At 49.2% G+C, this 16,239-nt stretch overlaps 3 protein-coding genes across 3 annotated transcripts; 1 reads left to right on the top strand and 2 right to left on the bottom strand.

Annotated features, from left to right (window-relative positions):
• Positions 1 to 3,917: 3,917 nt before the first annotated feature.
• Positions 3,918 to 4,781, bottom strand: LOC127336929 (uncharacterized). Its single transcript, XM_051363796.2, has 4 exons — positions 4,609 to 4,781; positions 4,456 to 4,521; positions 4,274 to 4,348; positions 3,918 to 4,174 (listed from the first exon to the last, which is right to left on the bottom strand). The coding sequence occupies exons 1-4, from the start codon at positions 4,705 to 4,707 to the stop codon at positions 4,016 to 4,018; spliced, it is 399 nt and encodes a 132-aa protein (XP_051219756.1). The 5' UTR covers positions 4,708 to 4,781; the 3' UTR covers positions 3,918 to 4,015.
• Positions 4,782 to 4,870: 89 nt separating this feature from the next.
• LOC127336927 (protein FAR1-RELATED SEQUENCE 5-like) lies at positions 4,871 to 8,835 on the bottom strand. Its single transcript, XM_051363795.1, has 7 exons — positions 8,618 to 8,835; positions 7,980 to 8,153; positions 7,557 to 7,821; positions 6,778 to 7,468; positions 6,216 to 6,673; positions 5,848 to 6,135; positions 4,871 to 5,771 (listed from the first exon to the last, which is right to left on the bottom strand). Exons 1-7 carry the CDS (start codon positions 8,662 to 8,664, stop codon positions 5,007 to 5,009), a joined length of 2,688 nt encoding a protein of 895 aa, XP_051219755.1. The 5' UTR covers positions 8,665 to 8,835; the 3' UTR covers positions 4,871 to 5,006.
• Positions 8,836 to 9,485: 650 nt separating this feature from the next.
• Positions 9,486 to 11,278, top strand: LOC127336930 (protein ANTAGONIST OF LIKE HETEROCHROMATIN PROTEIN 1-like). The gene has a single exon (XM_051363797.2). The coding sequence runs from the start codon at positions 9,604 to 9,606 to the stop codon at positions 10,954 to 10,956; it is 1,353 nt and encodes a 450-aa protein (XP_051219757.1). The 5' UTR covers positions 9,486 to 9,603; the 3' UTR covers positions 10,957 to 11,278.
• The last annotated feature ends 4,961 nt before the right edge of the window (positions 11,279 to 16,239 follow it).

Genomic DNA, 16,239 nt, shown 5'->3' with positions numbered 1-16,239 from the left:
CCCAACACTTCCTCCTATTAAGATTACGTTAAACATCAAACACAATGCTTGCTATGTGAATCTAACTGAAACCAAAGGGTGAACTTACTGCCCATTCGAGTGGCATCGGATGTCTCCACCTCGACATATCCCCATCAGCATGCCATGTCTTTTCACCTTCCGCCAACATCCTAGTCACAGCAATGTACCCTTTCTTCCCCAGACAACCATACCTATGGAACTCAGTCAGCATGTCAAACCCAGACATCTTAAGAAGTGTCGGCGTCAGGTGTATAACCCAGAGCCTGTAAACAAGAATTTTTGTTATACCTATACATGGATGTCAGCTACAGGCGTCAAACATAATCATAAAAAAATGCAGTGGCTTACTTCTTCATATCACACTGCCTCGCAAAAATCATGTTGCGATACCCCAACTCAGCAATTCTATCGGTTGGTGTTTTGAAACCAACTTCTAGCGAGAAGGGGCACTTCGTTCGTTCAACAACATTCACCTTCTTCCTACCGCACAAGACATAATTGATCTCGGCCCTTGCCCTCTTGCCTGTCAACATAACAATAACTTAGGCAACAGCTTAGGTTAGTAAAACACCAACCACACAACTCATACAGCCACCCACACTTACACTTTGTTGCCGTATACACTATTAACTCCTTTGTTTCCGGTTCGTACATTGCATCGCTAGTTGATCTTTTTTTGGGTGGTAACATCTTATCAGGTGTGCCTGGAAATCCACCCACACCTACCGACAAATGCATTTAACATTATCCCACACAATTTAGGTGCTAATTTATTTTTACACAATTTACTCATTCATAAGAAGAAGCCATATGAACATACCTCTCATTGGCGACAACCCACCGTATATAGCAGGCGCCTTGCCCAACTGGTTGGAAACCCTGTCAAAAAGATCTGAACCAGTACATCGCACCGGCACCGCCCGCAAAGGTGTTGCATTCAGTGCTGGCCCACACACAACATGTCCTTCGCTCACCTGAATCCCAGCACTGGTGCCACTACTCCCACCTGTATCTCTCACCCCGCTACTGGAGCCAGCGACTGTGCGTCCTCTTTGAGGTGTAGAAAACACACCGCACCTGCCGCCAATATGGGCATTGCCATTCACAACACATGCCACTGGAGTCCCTGTGTGTCCAGCAAAAACATTAGCTAGTGCAAAACATAAAACCACCTGCAAAAACACAAACTTCTTATCATGTCCAACTCACCTTGCATGACGGCTCCTGGCATATCACATACTCCCAGCCCGCTACGGACACAGCAAGATACCACTTTTGCAGTTGTACCTGCATGTATTGAATTGTTTTTCACAGTAGTCAGTTAGTGCTTGTGTTTACACAACACTTCTATAGATAGGCAGTACTCACTGTCAACAGAAGAGTTTATCTTTGCCAGCTTGTCTAGGAGACCAGGTACATACTGTCCGACGCCTCTGTCAACTAGGTGCTCCAGCATCTTCTTTAGATGGAATAACATCAACCACTCCTCCTTCTTCTCGTGGGCATCTACCTTGTCAATCACACGGGGGTCATTGTTCTGGATGTCATTCGATAGATTAGCATAGAACTTCGATGTACGCTCCTTGCTCCTTGCGTCTTCCGATGCCATTGCATCCCTCAGCCAATCCTCTGCCTGTACATCACACATAAAAACATGGACCAATCACTGCATGAGTGCAAAGAAGAAAGGTTTGTTCGCATGATCAAGGACGTCAAACCGCTTACCGATCTAACCAGCTTTGGTATGTCTTCGCTGCTAACTTGCAGGACCGGTACATTCTGATGATCCATGATTGGCACTGCCACTGCATGGTTTGAACCGCTCGCGACACTGACACAGTTTTCTAAACTATGGCCGCCAATGCCCATACGTCCCACAGACGGTGTCACACCACCCTCCACCAGACCTGTGCCGCGGCTCTGGATGAGCGTCGCAACACCGAAGTCCCGCTGTAAAACAAATAATTAGGTAATCACACATCCATCCAAACAAGGCACAATGTCCAGTATAAGCACATATCTTACATGGACAAGAAAAAAGGAGGTTTCAAGTGGAAATTACCATAAACATGCCATACACTTTCTCTAGAGCAAGATTAAGTGTGTCCTGCCTTATCAATGTTGCTATAGTCGCCGCGCTATAATGCACCACACTTGGAAGGAGACCTGGGTTAACTGCATAAGCTCCACCAGCAACATGGTCGAAGTACAGGACCTGCAGACACAAGAGTGCACTCCGATTAGCAAGTGAACACACCAAAACAGACAATTCACACAAAGCAAATGTGGGATGTACCTCTAAGGCATATAGGCAGCCATACACACTGTGCCCTCTGCTTCCTCTAGCTACATCTCTCTGAACTTGGAAAGAACCATCGACGATCCCACGAGCAACATAATTGCCCCAGTTTATGTTTCCAAGATCCGGAATCATGGCCGCAAGGAGATATGCATCACGAGGCACATGCCACCTCTTATCACCAGGCCTGAAGAAAACCGAAACAGCGAGCATCGCATATGCAAGTTTGAATCTGTTCACATAGAACTCACTCATCTCAGCTGGGTGTTCTTCTTTTACAATGCTGCCCAGAGCAACTGTGTCAATCTCGATGTTACTCAGGCTCAACCCTAGCATCAACCTTGCATCATAAACCTCCTCGGCCAGGGGTGGACCATCTACGTGTTCTAGTTCTACAGATCCACCATCCTTCAGCCCAAGGATTGAGCTCATGTTTGGTCCATTTATAGGAACAGATCTACCATGACCTAGCACTAGCCTGGAATTGTTACAGTCCACGCATTGCAGCAAGAAAAAGGAGTGGTCTCGGTTGAAATGTGTGAACATATCAACCTTGGCTACACCTGCCAGCCCAGTGTCAAACACCCAACCCAGCTCTCTAGCACCCATATCCTCCGCTGCAACGGCCATGTCCTTCGCCGAGAAGGCGCTGTTCACGGTGCTGCGACCGCACTTCGCCATCCTGCCTATGTCAGCCGGCAAGACAAACACATCCCCACCAGCTACACCAGTAGCAGAACCAGCAGATCGTCCGCTCACACCACCAACACCTTGCCAAACCCCTTGCATCTACAACAAAATCAGTGGCCCGGAGTAAGAATGCAGGGGAAGGGAGTAGACAGCCGATGGATCCGAACCCAGGAGATGCCCAGCGAAAAACCAGGTAAATGCAAGAACAATGCAAGAACACGAAGAACTCCAAAGTGCAGTTTTGCAATCAATTTCAGTAACTAACCTCTTTTGCAGGGGATCAAGCCGGACCAGGCTTCACACCCTCGGCGGAGATGCAGCTCAACTCTCCGTGCTTCAGAAGCCACAGCTCGACGACGAGATGCCCAACTCCAGCCTCCCCTCCGTCGTCTTGGATTGCCTCTTGTTCACTAAATGCAGCTTGGACTGCGCAGAGAGAGCGGGGTAAGTAAGGGCCGAGTTAATTTTCCCACCATCAACGCTCTGTGTATGTGTCAACTCACCGTCCAGGAGGCTAGATTCAGCCTACGTTTTTTGCGTGCAACTAGCAAGAGTTAGAGAAAATGGGTAATAAGTACTGACATTTGTACCTGCTCGTTCAATTCTTATCAGCACACGAGAATATTTTTTAAATTTTGTCTCACGGAAACAATTCTTATCAGGCAAGGTTCGTTCAATGCAGCGTGACAAAACCTGGCAACGCGCACACACACTACGACTTTTTCATTTTGTGTTGCATTTGCACCGAGAGGCCCAACTGGTCTACAAACTGACTACACTGCTTTTGCCGTACAGGCCGCCTGCTCCCAACGGGCCGAGATGGGCAGCTGTCCACTATTGCACACGCCGGCCACGACTGCTGCTCTTTCATTCCCAACGCGAACCAAGCGTACTATGTGTATAAACAAACTGAAAAATGGAATTTCATTTTATTCAAGCAAACTCATAGGGTTGCAACATGCAGGCACACACGAGCAGTAGTTCGGTTACATTTGTTTCTACTGGTTATTTTTTCATCCGTTTTGGAGCCCGGATTGATTCTTCTCCTTCAGCATCCATGTGTTCGTCTGACCAGTTTGGGCCATTGCTCGATCCAGTTGACGAGCATGCCGGCTCTGCCGCTGCACTCAGTGCCTCCATCTCGAATTCCAGAGTCAGGTTCCTCTAGAAATGAAACAATGTTCATGGTGTGAGCAAAAAGGTACAAATACATCTTAACAACAATACAACCAACATCTTCTAAAAATAGATGAGTCTGCTGACCTTGATGATCTTGGTGATGACAAGCACATCCCCTCCCAGAACACGAACAATCACAGTTTTCGAATCAGCAGAATCCTGCTACCCAGTTCAATAAACACCAAATAGTCAAACAGATTTTTCAGGTATTAGAAGGCAGCACATACACACAGAGCAGAAATTTTCTGAAATTTGCAACCACAAACCTCAAGATCGTCATCCCACTCCTCACTGCTTCCGCATGCTATCTTCCCCACCACCGATCCCAGACTCTGCGTGTACGTGAATATCAGAAGAGTAGACACTTGTGTACGTATTTTTCTGCATACAGTATTTGACGAAAGCTGCAAAGGTTTTACCTCATCCAAAATGGTAGGCACAAGCAGGCTTGTAGTGGCCGTCCTTGCCGGCAGCACAACTTCAGATGCAGTGGCCACCGGTGGAGCTACCCGATTCATGCTGGGCTTTTTCTTCTCGGCTTGGTGTGAGGGAGTGCTTGCACTAGCTTGATCAATTTATAGAAGCCCGGGAGCCAGCTGTGATACTGTTCTGGCCAAATTCAAAATTCAAACTGCTATCACACAATCAATGCTGGCCTCTACATACACTCAATGCAACAGATAAAAATGTCGAAACAAATCCAGGAGAATATGAATCCAGATACAGTAAATTTTTACACAGCTTTATTTTGATCTTTCTTGCACAACACAACTAAACATATAAAAAGAACTATTTCATGTTACATGCATGCACACAGCTACCCCGTCATGTGTGCAACCCCTTCAACTGAACTGAAGAGTGGCTTCGAGCAGCTAGTCTTCCTGTGGCCTGTGATCCCACAATTGCTGCACTGCGCTTCTTTCCTTGGTTTCACCGGAGTGTCTCCCCTCTCGGGGCAGGTCGTGCTCTTGTGCCCCTTGCCACGACATATACTACAGAACCTCGACCTTTTGCCTGTAGTCTCATAAGGCGGCTTGTCTCTGGCGGTGCTTGGATGCCCCCGCTTCAGCCTCCTTTCCGGTGGCAACAGCAGGCCAGCTCCGAGTGTAGATGACACCTCTCCATAGTCTTCTTCTACAAGAACACTGCACCCTCCTTGCACAAAAGAACCATCCCCGGAGCACACCTGGGCTGACTTACGGGATGTTACTACCTTCGCTTTCTTGCTCGACAACCTTGATTGCATGGAGTCTAATGAAGCAGTAATGCTTCCTGATGCCTCTTTCGACTTCTCCACCATGCTCTTCCCATCCTTCGCCTCGCATAGCGATGCAGCTTTTGCTTTGAGCTCACACAGACCTGTCATGACGCATTCGAAAGAATCCGGGTTGCTGTCCCCCATGTGCACCAACTCCAGTGCGGTTATATACATAGCAGAGTGTCTGAAGGTAGATGCTTCGGGCGGACCCATGTCCTTCTGATAATGTTTAATGTGATCGGGTAATATGTCCCTAGCGTCAACCGTCCACCTCTTTACAATGTGCAAGGATGGTATTGCGCGGATCCGCAGGAAAATCATGACCTGTTTGTGAAAAAGTAAACTTAGTATATTATCCGTGGACCGTTTTTATGGAAGCCAAAACCAGCAGATTAATCACCTTTAGAATGTGACAGCAGATCATGCCCATATGCTCAAATCTTCCGCACTCACACACAAAATACGAGCAATCATCATGCACCTCGACAACAAACCTGCTCTTGTACCATTCTTTCATTGCATCTGGATTGATGTGCGCGGCTACATATTTCTTCTTAGGTTCGACCTCCTCTACCTCGTACGAGCCGGCAACAAATAAGACTCTACCAAACATCTCGAACATCGTGCGTGTGTACACCTTGCTGGCATGCCTCTCAATTGGTAGATTGGACTTTATGACAGCCCCACCCTGTAAAAAAAGTAGCTTTGTTATTTACATTTGTCATTATGTTAATCGGCAAGTTAACGGATTACATACAGCACCCTCACCAGCCTTGTCCTCTTCTCTTGAAAACCCTCCTCCTGCTCACGGTCGTACTGCAGTTTCCCGTATTGCTTAACAAAAATATTCATCGGACAAGCAGGTGGCACATAACTTTTAAGCATGTGGTTTGCGCTCTCGCTTCGTTGAGTGCTTGTCTGTTTTGCACAGAACTTGCCGCTGAAATATGGCTTTGCCCACTTGTGTCTGACCTCATAAGCCTGTATTAGAAATGTATTGCCTGCCAACCCATACCTCTCCATGATCTCCTTCCACCCAGCCTCAAACTCCTCCACTGTCAGCATCTCATCAACAAGGTTGTGGAAATCCAGCCTGAAGTTTGATTTCTTGCTGTAGTGGGTGCCAAGCGACTCCTTTGCTTTCCGAAGCACATGCCATTTGCACCAACGATGGGTAGCATCCGGCATTACACTGCTTATTGCAAGTTCCATAGCTCTTGCCTGGTCTGCAATACAACATTCGAGACACGTGTCATCTGTTGCAGTTCGTTGTTGCATGCACAGTTTACCAATCTGAGCACAGAGAATAGAGAGAACAAGGCTAAAATACCTGTCAAGATTGTTATTGGCGTTTTCCCACCCATCAACCTAACAAATTCACGGAAGACCCACTCGAAGCTCTGAACCGTCTCGTCCCGCATCAAAACCCCAGCATATATCACACTCTGGAAATGGTTGTTGACACCAACAAAAAGCCCAAATGGCATATCATACAAGTTTGTCTTGTAAGTCGTGTCAAATGTGACGACATCCCCAAAATGGTGGTACTGAAGCTTGCTCCGTCCGTTGGTCCATATCAGGGTACGTATCCTACTCTCATCATCAACTTGTACCTGGTACGTGAACTCGCTGTCACTTGCCTTCAACTCCGAGAACATCTCCATGGTTTTCTTGACATCGTCATCTGCCTGTTCTTGACTGATCTTACCACAAAGCGTCTTCAGGCACCTCTTCGTGAACGGGACATTCTCGAGTTTTCCAAAAAAAGTCCCTATTATGCTGTACACCTTGCTGAGGTTAACATTGTTCGCACGGAGCTGAGCGACCAAATCTCGTGTGTACTTGTCAATGTGTCTGTGCGAAGGGAAGTGCAGCTTCTCCGCGCATGTGCTCAACAACCTGTGGTTGTGCGTCCCCCTGTACTCACATATAAACCAACCTTGGTCATCTGTCCTTAGGAGCCTGACAAGCGCCGGACACTGGCACCGGCTAGATGTAGTATTTTCATTCTTTGGCTTGCCCTGCAGGTTCATACGATTCAGGTACAGAGATATGGAAGAGAAATGTACATCGTGTTCAACCGATCAACATGTACAAAACATAACTCACCGAACAAACGCAGAGCAGTTCCTGCATTGACCTCGTGCCCTTCACATTGCTTCTGCTTTTGCCATACCTTATACCAAATCCAACCTCCCAGGAATACAAGTTGTAAAAGTCATAAGCTTCTCCGATAGAATCAAAAGTCAGGCCTACAGATGGTAGCACCACCGCATTTGCCCCCCGGTCAGCAAATCCTCTAAATGCTTTCTCCAGCGCTGACACACGGTCCGGTGAGACCCCCCGCTCATCAGGCATTTTTCCGTGCCGAGGCCTGTTCCGACAGTAAATTGGACTATATGTTTAACATATTCGACATACATGCAAAAAAACAGTTTTTTTATAATTTTTCCATGCTAGGCTATCTGGTGCACATCAGTTTTTGCATCTCATCTTATATAAAAGTGTACAAAAAAACTTTTTCCAGCATACCTTCTGTTCCATCCCTGATTTTCAGTTGTGGCTGTGGTTCCGTGGGCGTGAGCAGCTCGGGCGGTATTTTCCATTTCTGGTACAGGTCTTGGTAGTTCTTCCACCGCTTCGCTTTCTGAACACTCATGCACCGTACACAGTCCATTGGTAGTGTCCAGAAAAGCATCGTCGACACTGATCATTATGTGGCACACACGAAAAAACGTATGTGAGAAAATGGCGATGCAAGCTTAATATCATATATAGCATTTTTTACTATCAACATATATTTTTCTCCACCAAACAACACATTAAAAAGTGAGTTCATACAACAGCTGAATGTATCACGCGGCATGATGAGGCATGCTGTGTATATTTCGAACGAGTCTAGTTTAGATTATGTGAAAACTAGTGCAGGATCTAGCAATCACACACTTGCCCACTAGACTTGGGGACAAGCATGAGATATCTGATGGGAAATCAACCACACCCCCGTGTATCGATTGGTTAACCTGGACACCGAACTCAGGCATCCACAGATTTTTGTGCTTGATTTTTACAGGGTTAGCTATACATGCCAGGTTCTCAATGGGTACAAGGAGCAGATCTAGGAAGGAAAACAAACATCAGATAACTGAATTTCTTATCAAAAAACTCACCGGCAGCCTTCGGTTTGTCCACCCGAGCTGCTCTCCCCCATGGTCATCCTCTTCCTCTAATGCTGTCGCACGAAACTACACTGCCCTATCGCCGCCCAGCTCCGACCTGCCCGGTGGCCAAGGTGAACCTCGATCTAGAACAGCCTTTCATGGGCGGTAGGAGCAGAAGCATTAATTGGAGAGGTTGCTTCTCACGCACCGGACCGGCCCAGATTCTGTATCGGGCTGTTTCGTGACGTCCGCGTTCGGCCCATTTAATGCGTACGCGTCCCGTATTTGCCTCGCTTTCCCATGTATAGCTGATATTTTGCACTTTCTGCTGAATTTCCACTACTTTGTCCACGAATCTAAACCTGCTCTCCAACGGTCAGGATACGCGGGGCGCTGGCCGCTGTGAGCCAAAAATTCGCGTCCTCATAGGAGGTTGCTTTATTATTTCGTGAGAGTTCGTTTTCTCTCTGGAACACGAGTTTAGGCCTAATTCTACAATTCGACCCAGCTGTCCGGCCTAGGCCCATCATGGAAAACTCATGCGGCGGATGAACAAAAGAAATCAGACCAGCCCGCCCTGAACCCGGCCCAAGCTGATCCAAACTAAACCTGACTTATCCGCTCGGTAAAAGGCGAAATAGAGCAAGTCGCTCCGATTGAGGCACGCGTGGTGCTACACGACAAGGTGGCAGTAACAATCTTGTCTCCCGAGGAAAGGAAAGGAAATGAAATGCCCCCACTTCCCACTGCCCTGCCTCAACTGCGACCGGCACGCACCACCACGTCCACAGTCCATAGACCTGGACCTGGCAAGCCCATGTCTTCGCCAAGCCCGAGGAGCCCGCCTTAAACCCACCAGCCCACCACGCTCCACTCATCCACTGACTCACTCAGCTCACTCTCTCTCAAGTCGCTATCGCCAATAACCACCACCACCGCTCTTCCGCACAAAGAACCAACGGTTCCTTCCGTCGCGCGCGCCACGCCTCCCCACCATGGTCGCCGCCCGTGGCAACCGCTCCCGCCATCCTCCTGCGACGCGTCCCCGCCCGCCGCCGCCGCCGCCGCCGCAGCTGACGGCGCTGCTGGCGGACCTGGCCTCCGCGGTCTCCCTGGCGCTGCGCTTCGCGTCGGACCGGGACCTCCTGCTGCGGCCCGCCCAGGCGCTGGCGCTCGACCCGCTGCTCCTCGCCGCCGCGCGCGCCGTCTCCCGCCTCCTCGCCCTCCTCCCGCTCCACCTCCAGACCATCACCCTCACCTCCCTCTCCCTCTCCCCGCCGGCCCCGCCGCCCTCCTCGCTCCCCTCCTCCTGGTTCCTCCGCCTCCTCTCCTCCCCCCACCAAGACACCGCCTGGCGCGACGCCTTCCGCATGTCCCGCCCCGCCTTCTTCCACCTCCTCCACTGCCTCTCCCTCTCCGACCCCGCCACATCCCCCTCCTCCTCCACCACCCTCTCCCTCCCACCCGACCACAAGCTCGGCGCCGCGCTGTACCGCCTGGCCCACGGCGCCCCAGCACGGGCCGTGGCGCGCCGCTTCGGCCTCCCCTCCCCCGCCGCCGCCGCGCGGGCCTTCTACGAGGTCTGCCGCGCCGTCGCCGACCGCCTCGCGGCCCTGCTCGACCTGGCCGCGCCCGACCGCATCTCCCGCGCCGTGCCCGGCTTCTGCGCGCTCTCCCTCCCCAACTGCTGCGGCGCGCTCGGCTACGCGCGCTTCGGGGCGGCCGCCGTCACCGCGCAGGCGCTCGTCGACGCCGAGGGCCGCTTCCTCGACGTCTCCGTGGGGTGGGACCCCTCGGCGCCGCCCCCCGAGATCCTGCCGCGGACCAAGCTCTACGCCGCGCAGGCACTCGTCCTCTCCAACGCGCCCCAGGGCGAGCTCATCGGCGGCTCCGTGCCGCGCTACTTCCTCGCGCCCGCCTGCTGCCCGCTGCTCCCCTGGCTCGTCACGCCATACAGAGACACCAGCGTCGCCTCCAGACACGACGACATGTCGTCGTCGTCGTCCAAGGAGAGGATCTTCAACAGCGTGCACGCGCACGGGGCGCAGCTCGTCAGGAACGCCTTCGCCCATGTGCGCGCGCGCTGGCGCCTTCTCGGGGAACCCTGGAAGGGCGACTGCCAGGAGGCGCTGCCGTACGTCGTCGTCGCCGGCTGCCTTCTGCACAACTTTCTCGTCAAGCTCGGCGAGCCCTTGCCAGATGATGGTGCTCCGGTGGACGCCGGCGACGACGTCTTTGTGGACTTCCAGGGAGACAATGACAGGGAAGGGGAGAGGATCCGGGATGTTCTTGCTGTGCACTTGAGCCTGCTAAGCCGCACCCAGAGACAGTCAGTCAGCAGTTTGTGAGACCTCTGCATTTTTTTACCCTAGTCTAGTGTACATACTATCAGTAGTCTCTAGTATTCAGCAGCATCACGGTGATTCCTTCCTTCCTGTATGAGTAATGCTGAGCTTGTAACGGAGCTGCCTCGGTCGAATTATCTAGGGTTATTCTTCTCAGTTCAGTAGTTGATTTTTTCTTAGATGCAGTAGTTGATGTTTAGTGTACCATGTCCGGTGAGTTTTCTTTCACATTGTACTTTGTACTCTCGCATAGTCCTACATCTCAATTTGTTCTGCCACAATGTTTGATGTAGCATGTCTGAATATTTCAGTAGCTTTGACCGGAGTTGGACCTCCATGAGGATTTTGCTGCTTTCAATTTCACCATTTGCTGCAGTGAGCTTTTTTTAAAACAAAACTGATGGTTTCCATCAACTTAAAAAGGATCCATGGTTACAATCTTTCGAGACCCATTCCAACACGCAGTAAGGGGCTGTGCCTTGCGAAATACCAGTGGTACATTCTCTACGGCTAAAACCAGCAAACTCACAGCAGGCCTGTTGTCCTCTCTTGCAACCTACTTGAACTTGGAATCAGGTAGCAGAGTAACAATGCGATAGATGACTGAAGTGGCACTCGAAGTGTGAGAGCGATCTTTTTTCAGAAGACTTTGCTTTTTTACACTAAGGCTGCGCAGTCGCTCTCAATGATCCACACAGTATCAGTTGAATTCATAGCCTTTGTATCCAGTATCCACGCTAAGGCACTGCCAGCCTTCTTTTGGTGGATTCCATGGTTCTCTCTTCTTTATTGTTCCCCGGTCTGATCTCCTTAATTTCCTTTCAAAAATTGGTTTCTTCCCCTTTGTATATTCACTGTAAGAGCATCTCCAGTCGGCGCCGAATTGAATGTTCGGGGGACATGTTTTGTTCGTGCCACGTTTGGAGGCCCCAGTCGCATCCCCAAACAAAATTTTGGAAATTTTAAATTTGACCGACATTCGATTAAATTCATCCAAACTTGGCACATATTACATAGATTTGAACGAGATTTGACTAAATTTAAACTAAACCTAATCTAGAAGTACTTGCGGCGGTCGGAGGCGTCGTAGTACTTGTGGAAGTTGTACATATCTTCGGTGACGACCTCCTGCTTGACGCGCTCGCCGGGCTCGTCCTTCACCAGGCCGCTTGGTCCTGCCTCGTCGTCGTCGGTGAGGCCCACGAGCGGCTTGCTGGTGTCGCGGATGGACATGACGATCGCCGTGTCGAGGTCGCGCCTCCAGGCGTCCTTATCGTTCAACGACGTCAAGTACGCCGTTTGCAGCCCTGGGCAGTCCTCGGGGTCGTCGCTGCTGGCGATGAGCCGCTGCTGCCGCTCTCACTTTTCGTTGTGTCCGGCGTGCCTGGAGCGTCCCCTGTGGGGCGAGGACGGCCTCGCGGCGCCGGAAACCGTATCAGACCGCGCCGAACAAAAAGGGTTTGGGGGACGCGGCTGAAAACATTTTTTTGTCCGAAGATGCTCTAAAGCTATTTTTCTTTCCTTATGTTTGTTAGAGTTAGTGAGAAATCCCTGCCTTGCCATCGCTAAAGATGGCATTGTTTCTCCAGGCCCTCCACCAGATCATCATCATTTTCTCACGATCTCAGGTCTTAAGACATTCAAAATATCCAGAGTTCACTCTTTGCCCCAGCTTCTTGGATTTTCCTGAGGTGGCAGCTCCCAAACTTTTCTCATGCTTTCTTTTCTCAGGTTATCTGTCTTCATCCTCTCTTCCGCAGATAGTACACCCTCTCTTCCGAGAGAGAATCTTCCGCAACTAGTTGCGCCCGCACCCTTTTTTTGTTGGCACACTTTCAAGTTTTCAAAAAATGCAAACTAAAATTTTAGATATACACTGTGTTGTATCTTGTGCATATGTGAAGTTTCATCCAAAAATATGTCAAAATGTGACCTACACAAAAAGAACAAATGATGTGTAAATAGTACCTGACACTATTTACATATGTCTTCTCTTTTTTACAAAGGTCACATTCTGACATATTTTTGGATAAAACTTCACAGATGCACAAGATACAACACATTGTTTGTCTAGAAATTTAGTTTGCATTTTTAAAAAACTTGAAAGTGTCACAAAAAAATGGGTTGCGGGTGCAACTAGTTGCAAATAAGAGTTTCCGGGTACACTCCAAAACTTGATTAGTGGCTTCCTTTGGGCAGACACCGAGAAGGTCTCCCTCGGAAAGTGCACAGTCATTTGGACGGCGGTGTGTATACTGTAGACCCAACATTTTTTGGAGGCCTCAGAATTCTCAACATGGACAAGTTTGTGAGGCCTTGCATCTTTAGATGGCGTTGGCTTGATTGGACGGCCCGGAGAGGCCATGGGTAAGGATGGAAGATCCGTGCAATAGGCCCAGAATGCATTGCTCCAAAATGGAATTGGCCCAAAATGCATTGCCCCATCCATTATGTCCTTTCCAAGCGGAAGAGTTGGACTGTTCGAAAAGCAATCGTCGGCGATGCTTGGATTTTTCAAATTGACATCTCCACCGGCTTATGGGAGCAAAATCTGCATGAACCCGAAAGGCTTTGGTAGTTCTCCTCGCAGCGAATACTTCTTTCTTTGCCTCCATATCACTGGCAGAACTCCATCACGCCGATAGATGTACGAGTAGCTAACCCTACCTCCGCCGCCATGGCCGCCGCCGCAGCGGGGGCGGCGCCAACGACGGCGAGGAAGGCCCTCCTCTCCACGACCTCCACCCTCCTCTCTTCCTCTCTCACGCGCAGCCGCCGCAGCCTCTCCTGTTCCGCTGCATCGGCCACCGCCCCGCGCATCTCGCAGCAGCCGCCTGACCTGCTCCGGTGGGTGCAGCGCGAGGGAGGGTTCGTCCACCCAGGTCTCCGCGTGGCCGATCATCCCGAATACGGGCTCGGTGTGTCTGCCACCGCGGCCGACGGCGTTATCCCCCCTGGAGCCGTCCTCATCGATCTCCCTGGCCGCATGCCGCTACGACTCCGCTGCCCCGCCGATACTGCGGACGCAGTACTGATGCAGCTCGCCGACCAAGTCCCCGGTAATGGCACATCTGGAACTATTACTTTGGTTCATTTCATTACTTTGGCACATATGGGTAGTAGGTTTGATGAGATTTCAGTTTCAGCCAATGTGTTGAGACAGACGGAGCTTGACCGTCTAACGGTTGTTCCGAATGTTTTCACTGGGCATGAAACAACAGTAGTAGACGATGAGGAAGAGGATGACATCCTAGATGGTCAGCTTCTCTCGGCTATTATTGGTAATATTTCAGAAGTCGATTTAGAACACGTGGAGCTTAGTTCTGATCTACAAGCTTCTGAACGTGGTTCTCGATCGTCGGCTGGAAAGAAATCTCGTAGATATAGCAAGAATACTAAATCTAAAATAGTTTCTCGATGAATGGCATGTTTCGGAATAGCAGAGGTCTTGGTGACTTGGCTAAACATTCCCACATTGCCGATGGTTGTAGAGATTATGATTTAGATTTCATTGCTATATCGGAGACGGGTAGGCGAAATTTCACACAAAGTTTTCTCGACCGACTGTCAGGCGGGATTAACTTTCAGTGGTTTTCTCGCCTGCCTCGTGGTAGGTCCAGTGGCATTTTACTTGGCGTCCGTATAGACAGCATGACTGTCTTAGCTAGTTCTGATGGAGAGTATCACATTAAGCTCGACATTCAGAATAAAGCAGACGGTTTCACGTGGAGTCTGGTTGCTGTGTATGGTGCCGCCCAGGATGCTTTTAAGGCTGACTTTTTACGTGAGTTCGTAAATCTTACAAAAGATAATCCTTATCCGATTTTAATCGGAGGCGATTTTAATTTGTTGAGATTTCCTCACGAGAAAAGTAAAGACCGTTTCGATGGACATTGGTCTTTCTTGTTCAATGCTGTCATTGATAGCCTTGATTTAAGAGAGGTGTTTATGTCCGGTCGACAGTTTACTTGGGCCAACAGCTTGCCTGAACCCACATATGAGAAACTAGATCGCGTGTTGATGGATACCGAATGGGAAAATAAATACCCTATGGTGTCAGTCCGTGCACTAGAACGTATTGAAAAACTGTCTGACCATGCTCCCATTCTCCTAACTACTGGGAATCCCCGTCCTGTTTGTAAACGGCCGTTCAAATATGAACTTGGCTGACTACATCGAGAGGGATTCCATGATATGGTTAAGAAGGTTTGGGAGAGACCGGTCGGGGGCAGCACTCCAATTTTGAGATGGAATAATAAGATGCGGACAATGCGCAAACATCTCTCTGGTTGGGCTGCCCATACGGCCGGTATCCTTAAAAAAGAGAAGGCTCGCTTATCAAATGTAATTGATGAGCTTGAGGCTGTTGCGGAGGTTAGACCGTTGTCTACGCAAGAGATTGAACTTAAAAATCAATCAAATGCGCAGATGGCGAGTCTTCTTCGCGAGGAGGAACTCAAATGGTATCAACGTTCCAAAGCTCAATTCATATTGGAAGGAGATTCAAATACGCGATATTTCCATGGCTTAGCCAATGGGAGACATCGGAAAAAACGTATTCATTCTCTTATTCAAGATGAAGGGTTGATTGAATGCCATGAGCAACTCAAATCTTATATTACTAATTATTATAAAGGTCTGTTTGGTCCTCCGGAGGAAAGCACCTTCTCTCTTAATGAGGACTTAACGGACGACATACCCCAAGTTTCTATGGAAGAAAATGGTCTGCTAACCGCACCTTATACTGAGGAAGAGGTTCAGAAGGCAATTTTCCAAATGGAATGCAACAAAGCACCGGGTCCTAATGGTTTTCCAGCGGAGTTTTATCAAACTTTCTGGGATACGATTAAATCGGACCTTCTAGATTTGTTCAGTGACCTACATATTGGACAACTAGAATTATTTCGTCTAAATTTTGGTGAAGTAATCTTGTTACCGAAAGTTAACGAGGCAGAAAGGATTCAACAATATAGACCTATTTGCCTCTTAAATGTAAGTTTCAAGATTTTCACGAAAGTGGCCACCATTAGACTTAATATGGTTGCGGATCATGTTGTCCAGCCATCACAGACAGCCTTTATGCAAGGAAGGAACATCCTTGATGGAGTGGCGGTCTTGCATGAGACGGTACATGAGATGCATTCTAAGAAATTACATGGGGTTATTCTAAAACTAGATTTTGAAAAGGCGTATGATAAAGTTAAGTGGTCTTTCCTACAGCAGACACTCAGGATGAAAGGTTTTTCTCCAGAGTGGCGCGCTCTAATAAATGATTTTGTGTATGGA

Source organism: Lolium perenne, chromosome 2 (assembly GCF_019359855.2).
Source record: "Lolium perenne isolate Kyuss_39 chromosome 2, Kyuss_2.0, whole genome shotgun sequence".
In the NCBI taxonomy this organism is placed as follows: domain Eukaryota; kingdom Viridiplantae; phylum Streptophyta; class Magnoliopsida; order Poales; family Poaceae; genus Lolium; species Lolium perenne.
Note: the sequence above shows the minus strand (reverse complement) of the source record. Positions and strands in the feature narration are given on the sequence as shown.

Bases quoted from the DNA above. Each gene is read 5' to 3' on its own strand.
- LOC127336929 (XM_051363796.2), bottom strand. From the start codon at position 4,707: ATGAATCGGGTAGCTCCACCGGTGGCCACTGCATCTGAAGTTGTGCTG. The intron at 4,349-4,455 runs GTTTGTGGTTGC...ACTGGGTAGCAG, and splicing joins AGTGGGATGACGATCTTGAG to GATTCTGCTGATTCGAAAAC. The intron at 4,175-4,273 runs GTCAGCAGACTC...TTTCATTTCTAG, and splicing joins TCATCACCAAGATCATCAAG to AGGAACCTGACTCTGGAATT.
- LOC127336927 (XM_051363795.1), bottom strand. From the start codon at position 8,664: ATGACCATGGGGGAGAGCAGCTCGGGTGGACAAACCGAAGGCTGCCG. The intron at 7,469-7,556 runs GTGAGTTATGTT...ATGAACCTGCAG, and splicing joins AACTGCTCTGCGTTTGTTCG to GGCAAGCCAAAGAATGAAAA. The intron at 5,772-5,847 runs GTGATTAATCTG...TTTCACAAACAG, and splicing joins TCTGCTGTCACATTCTAAAG to GTCATGATTTTCCTGCGGAT.
- LOC127336930 (XM_051363797.2), top strand. From the start codon at position 9,604: ATGGTCGCCGCCCGTGGCAACCGCTCCCGCCATCCTCCTGCGACGCGT.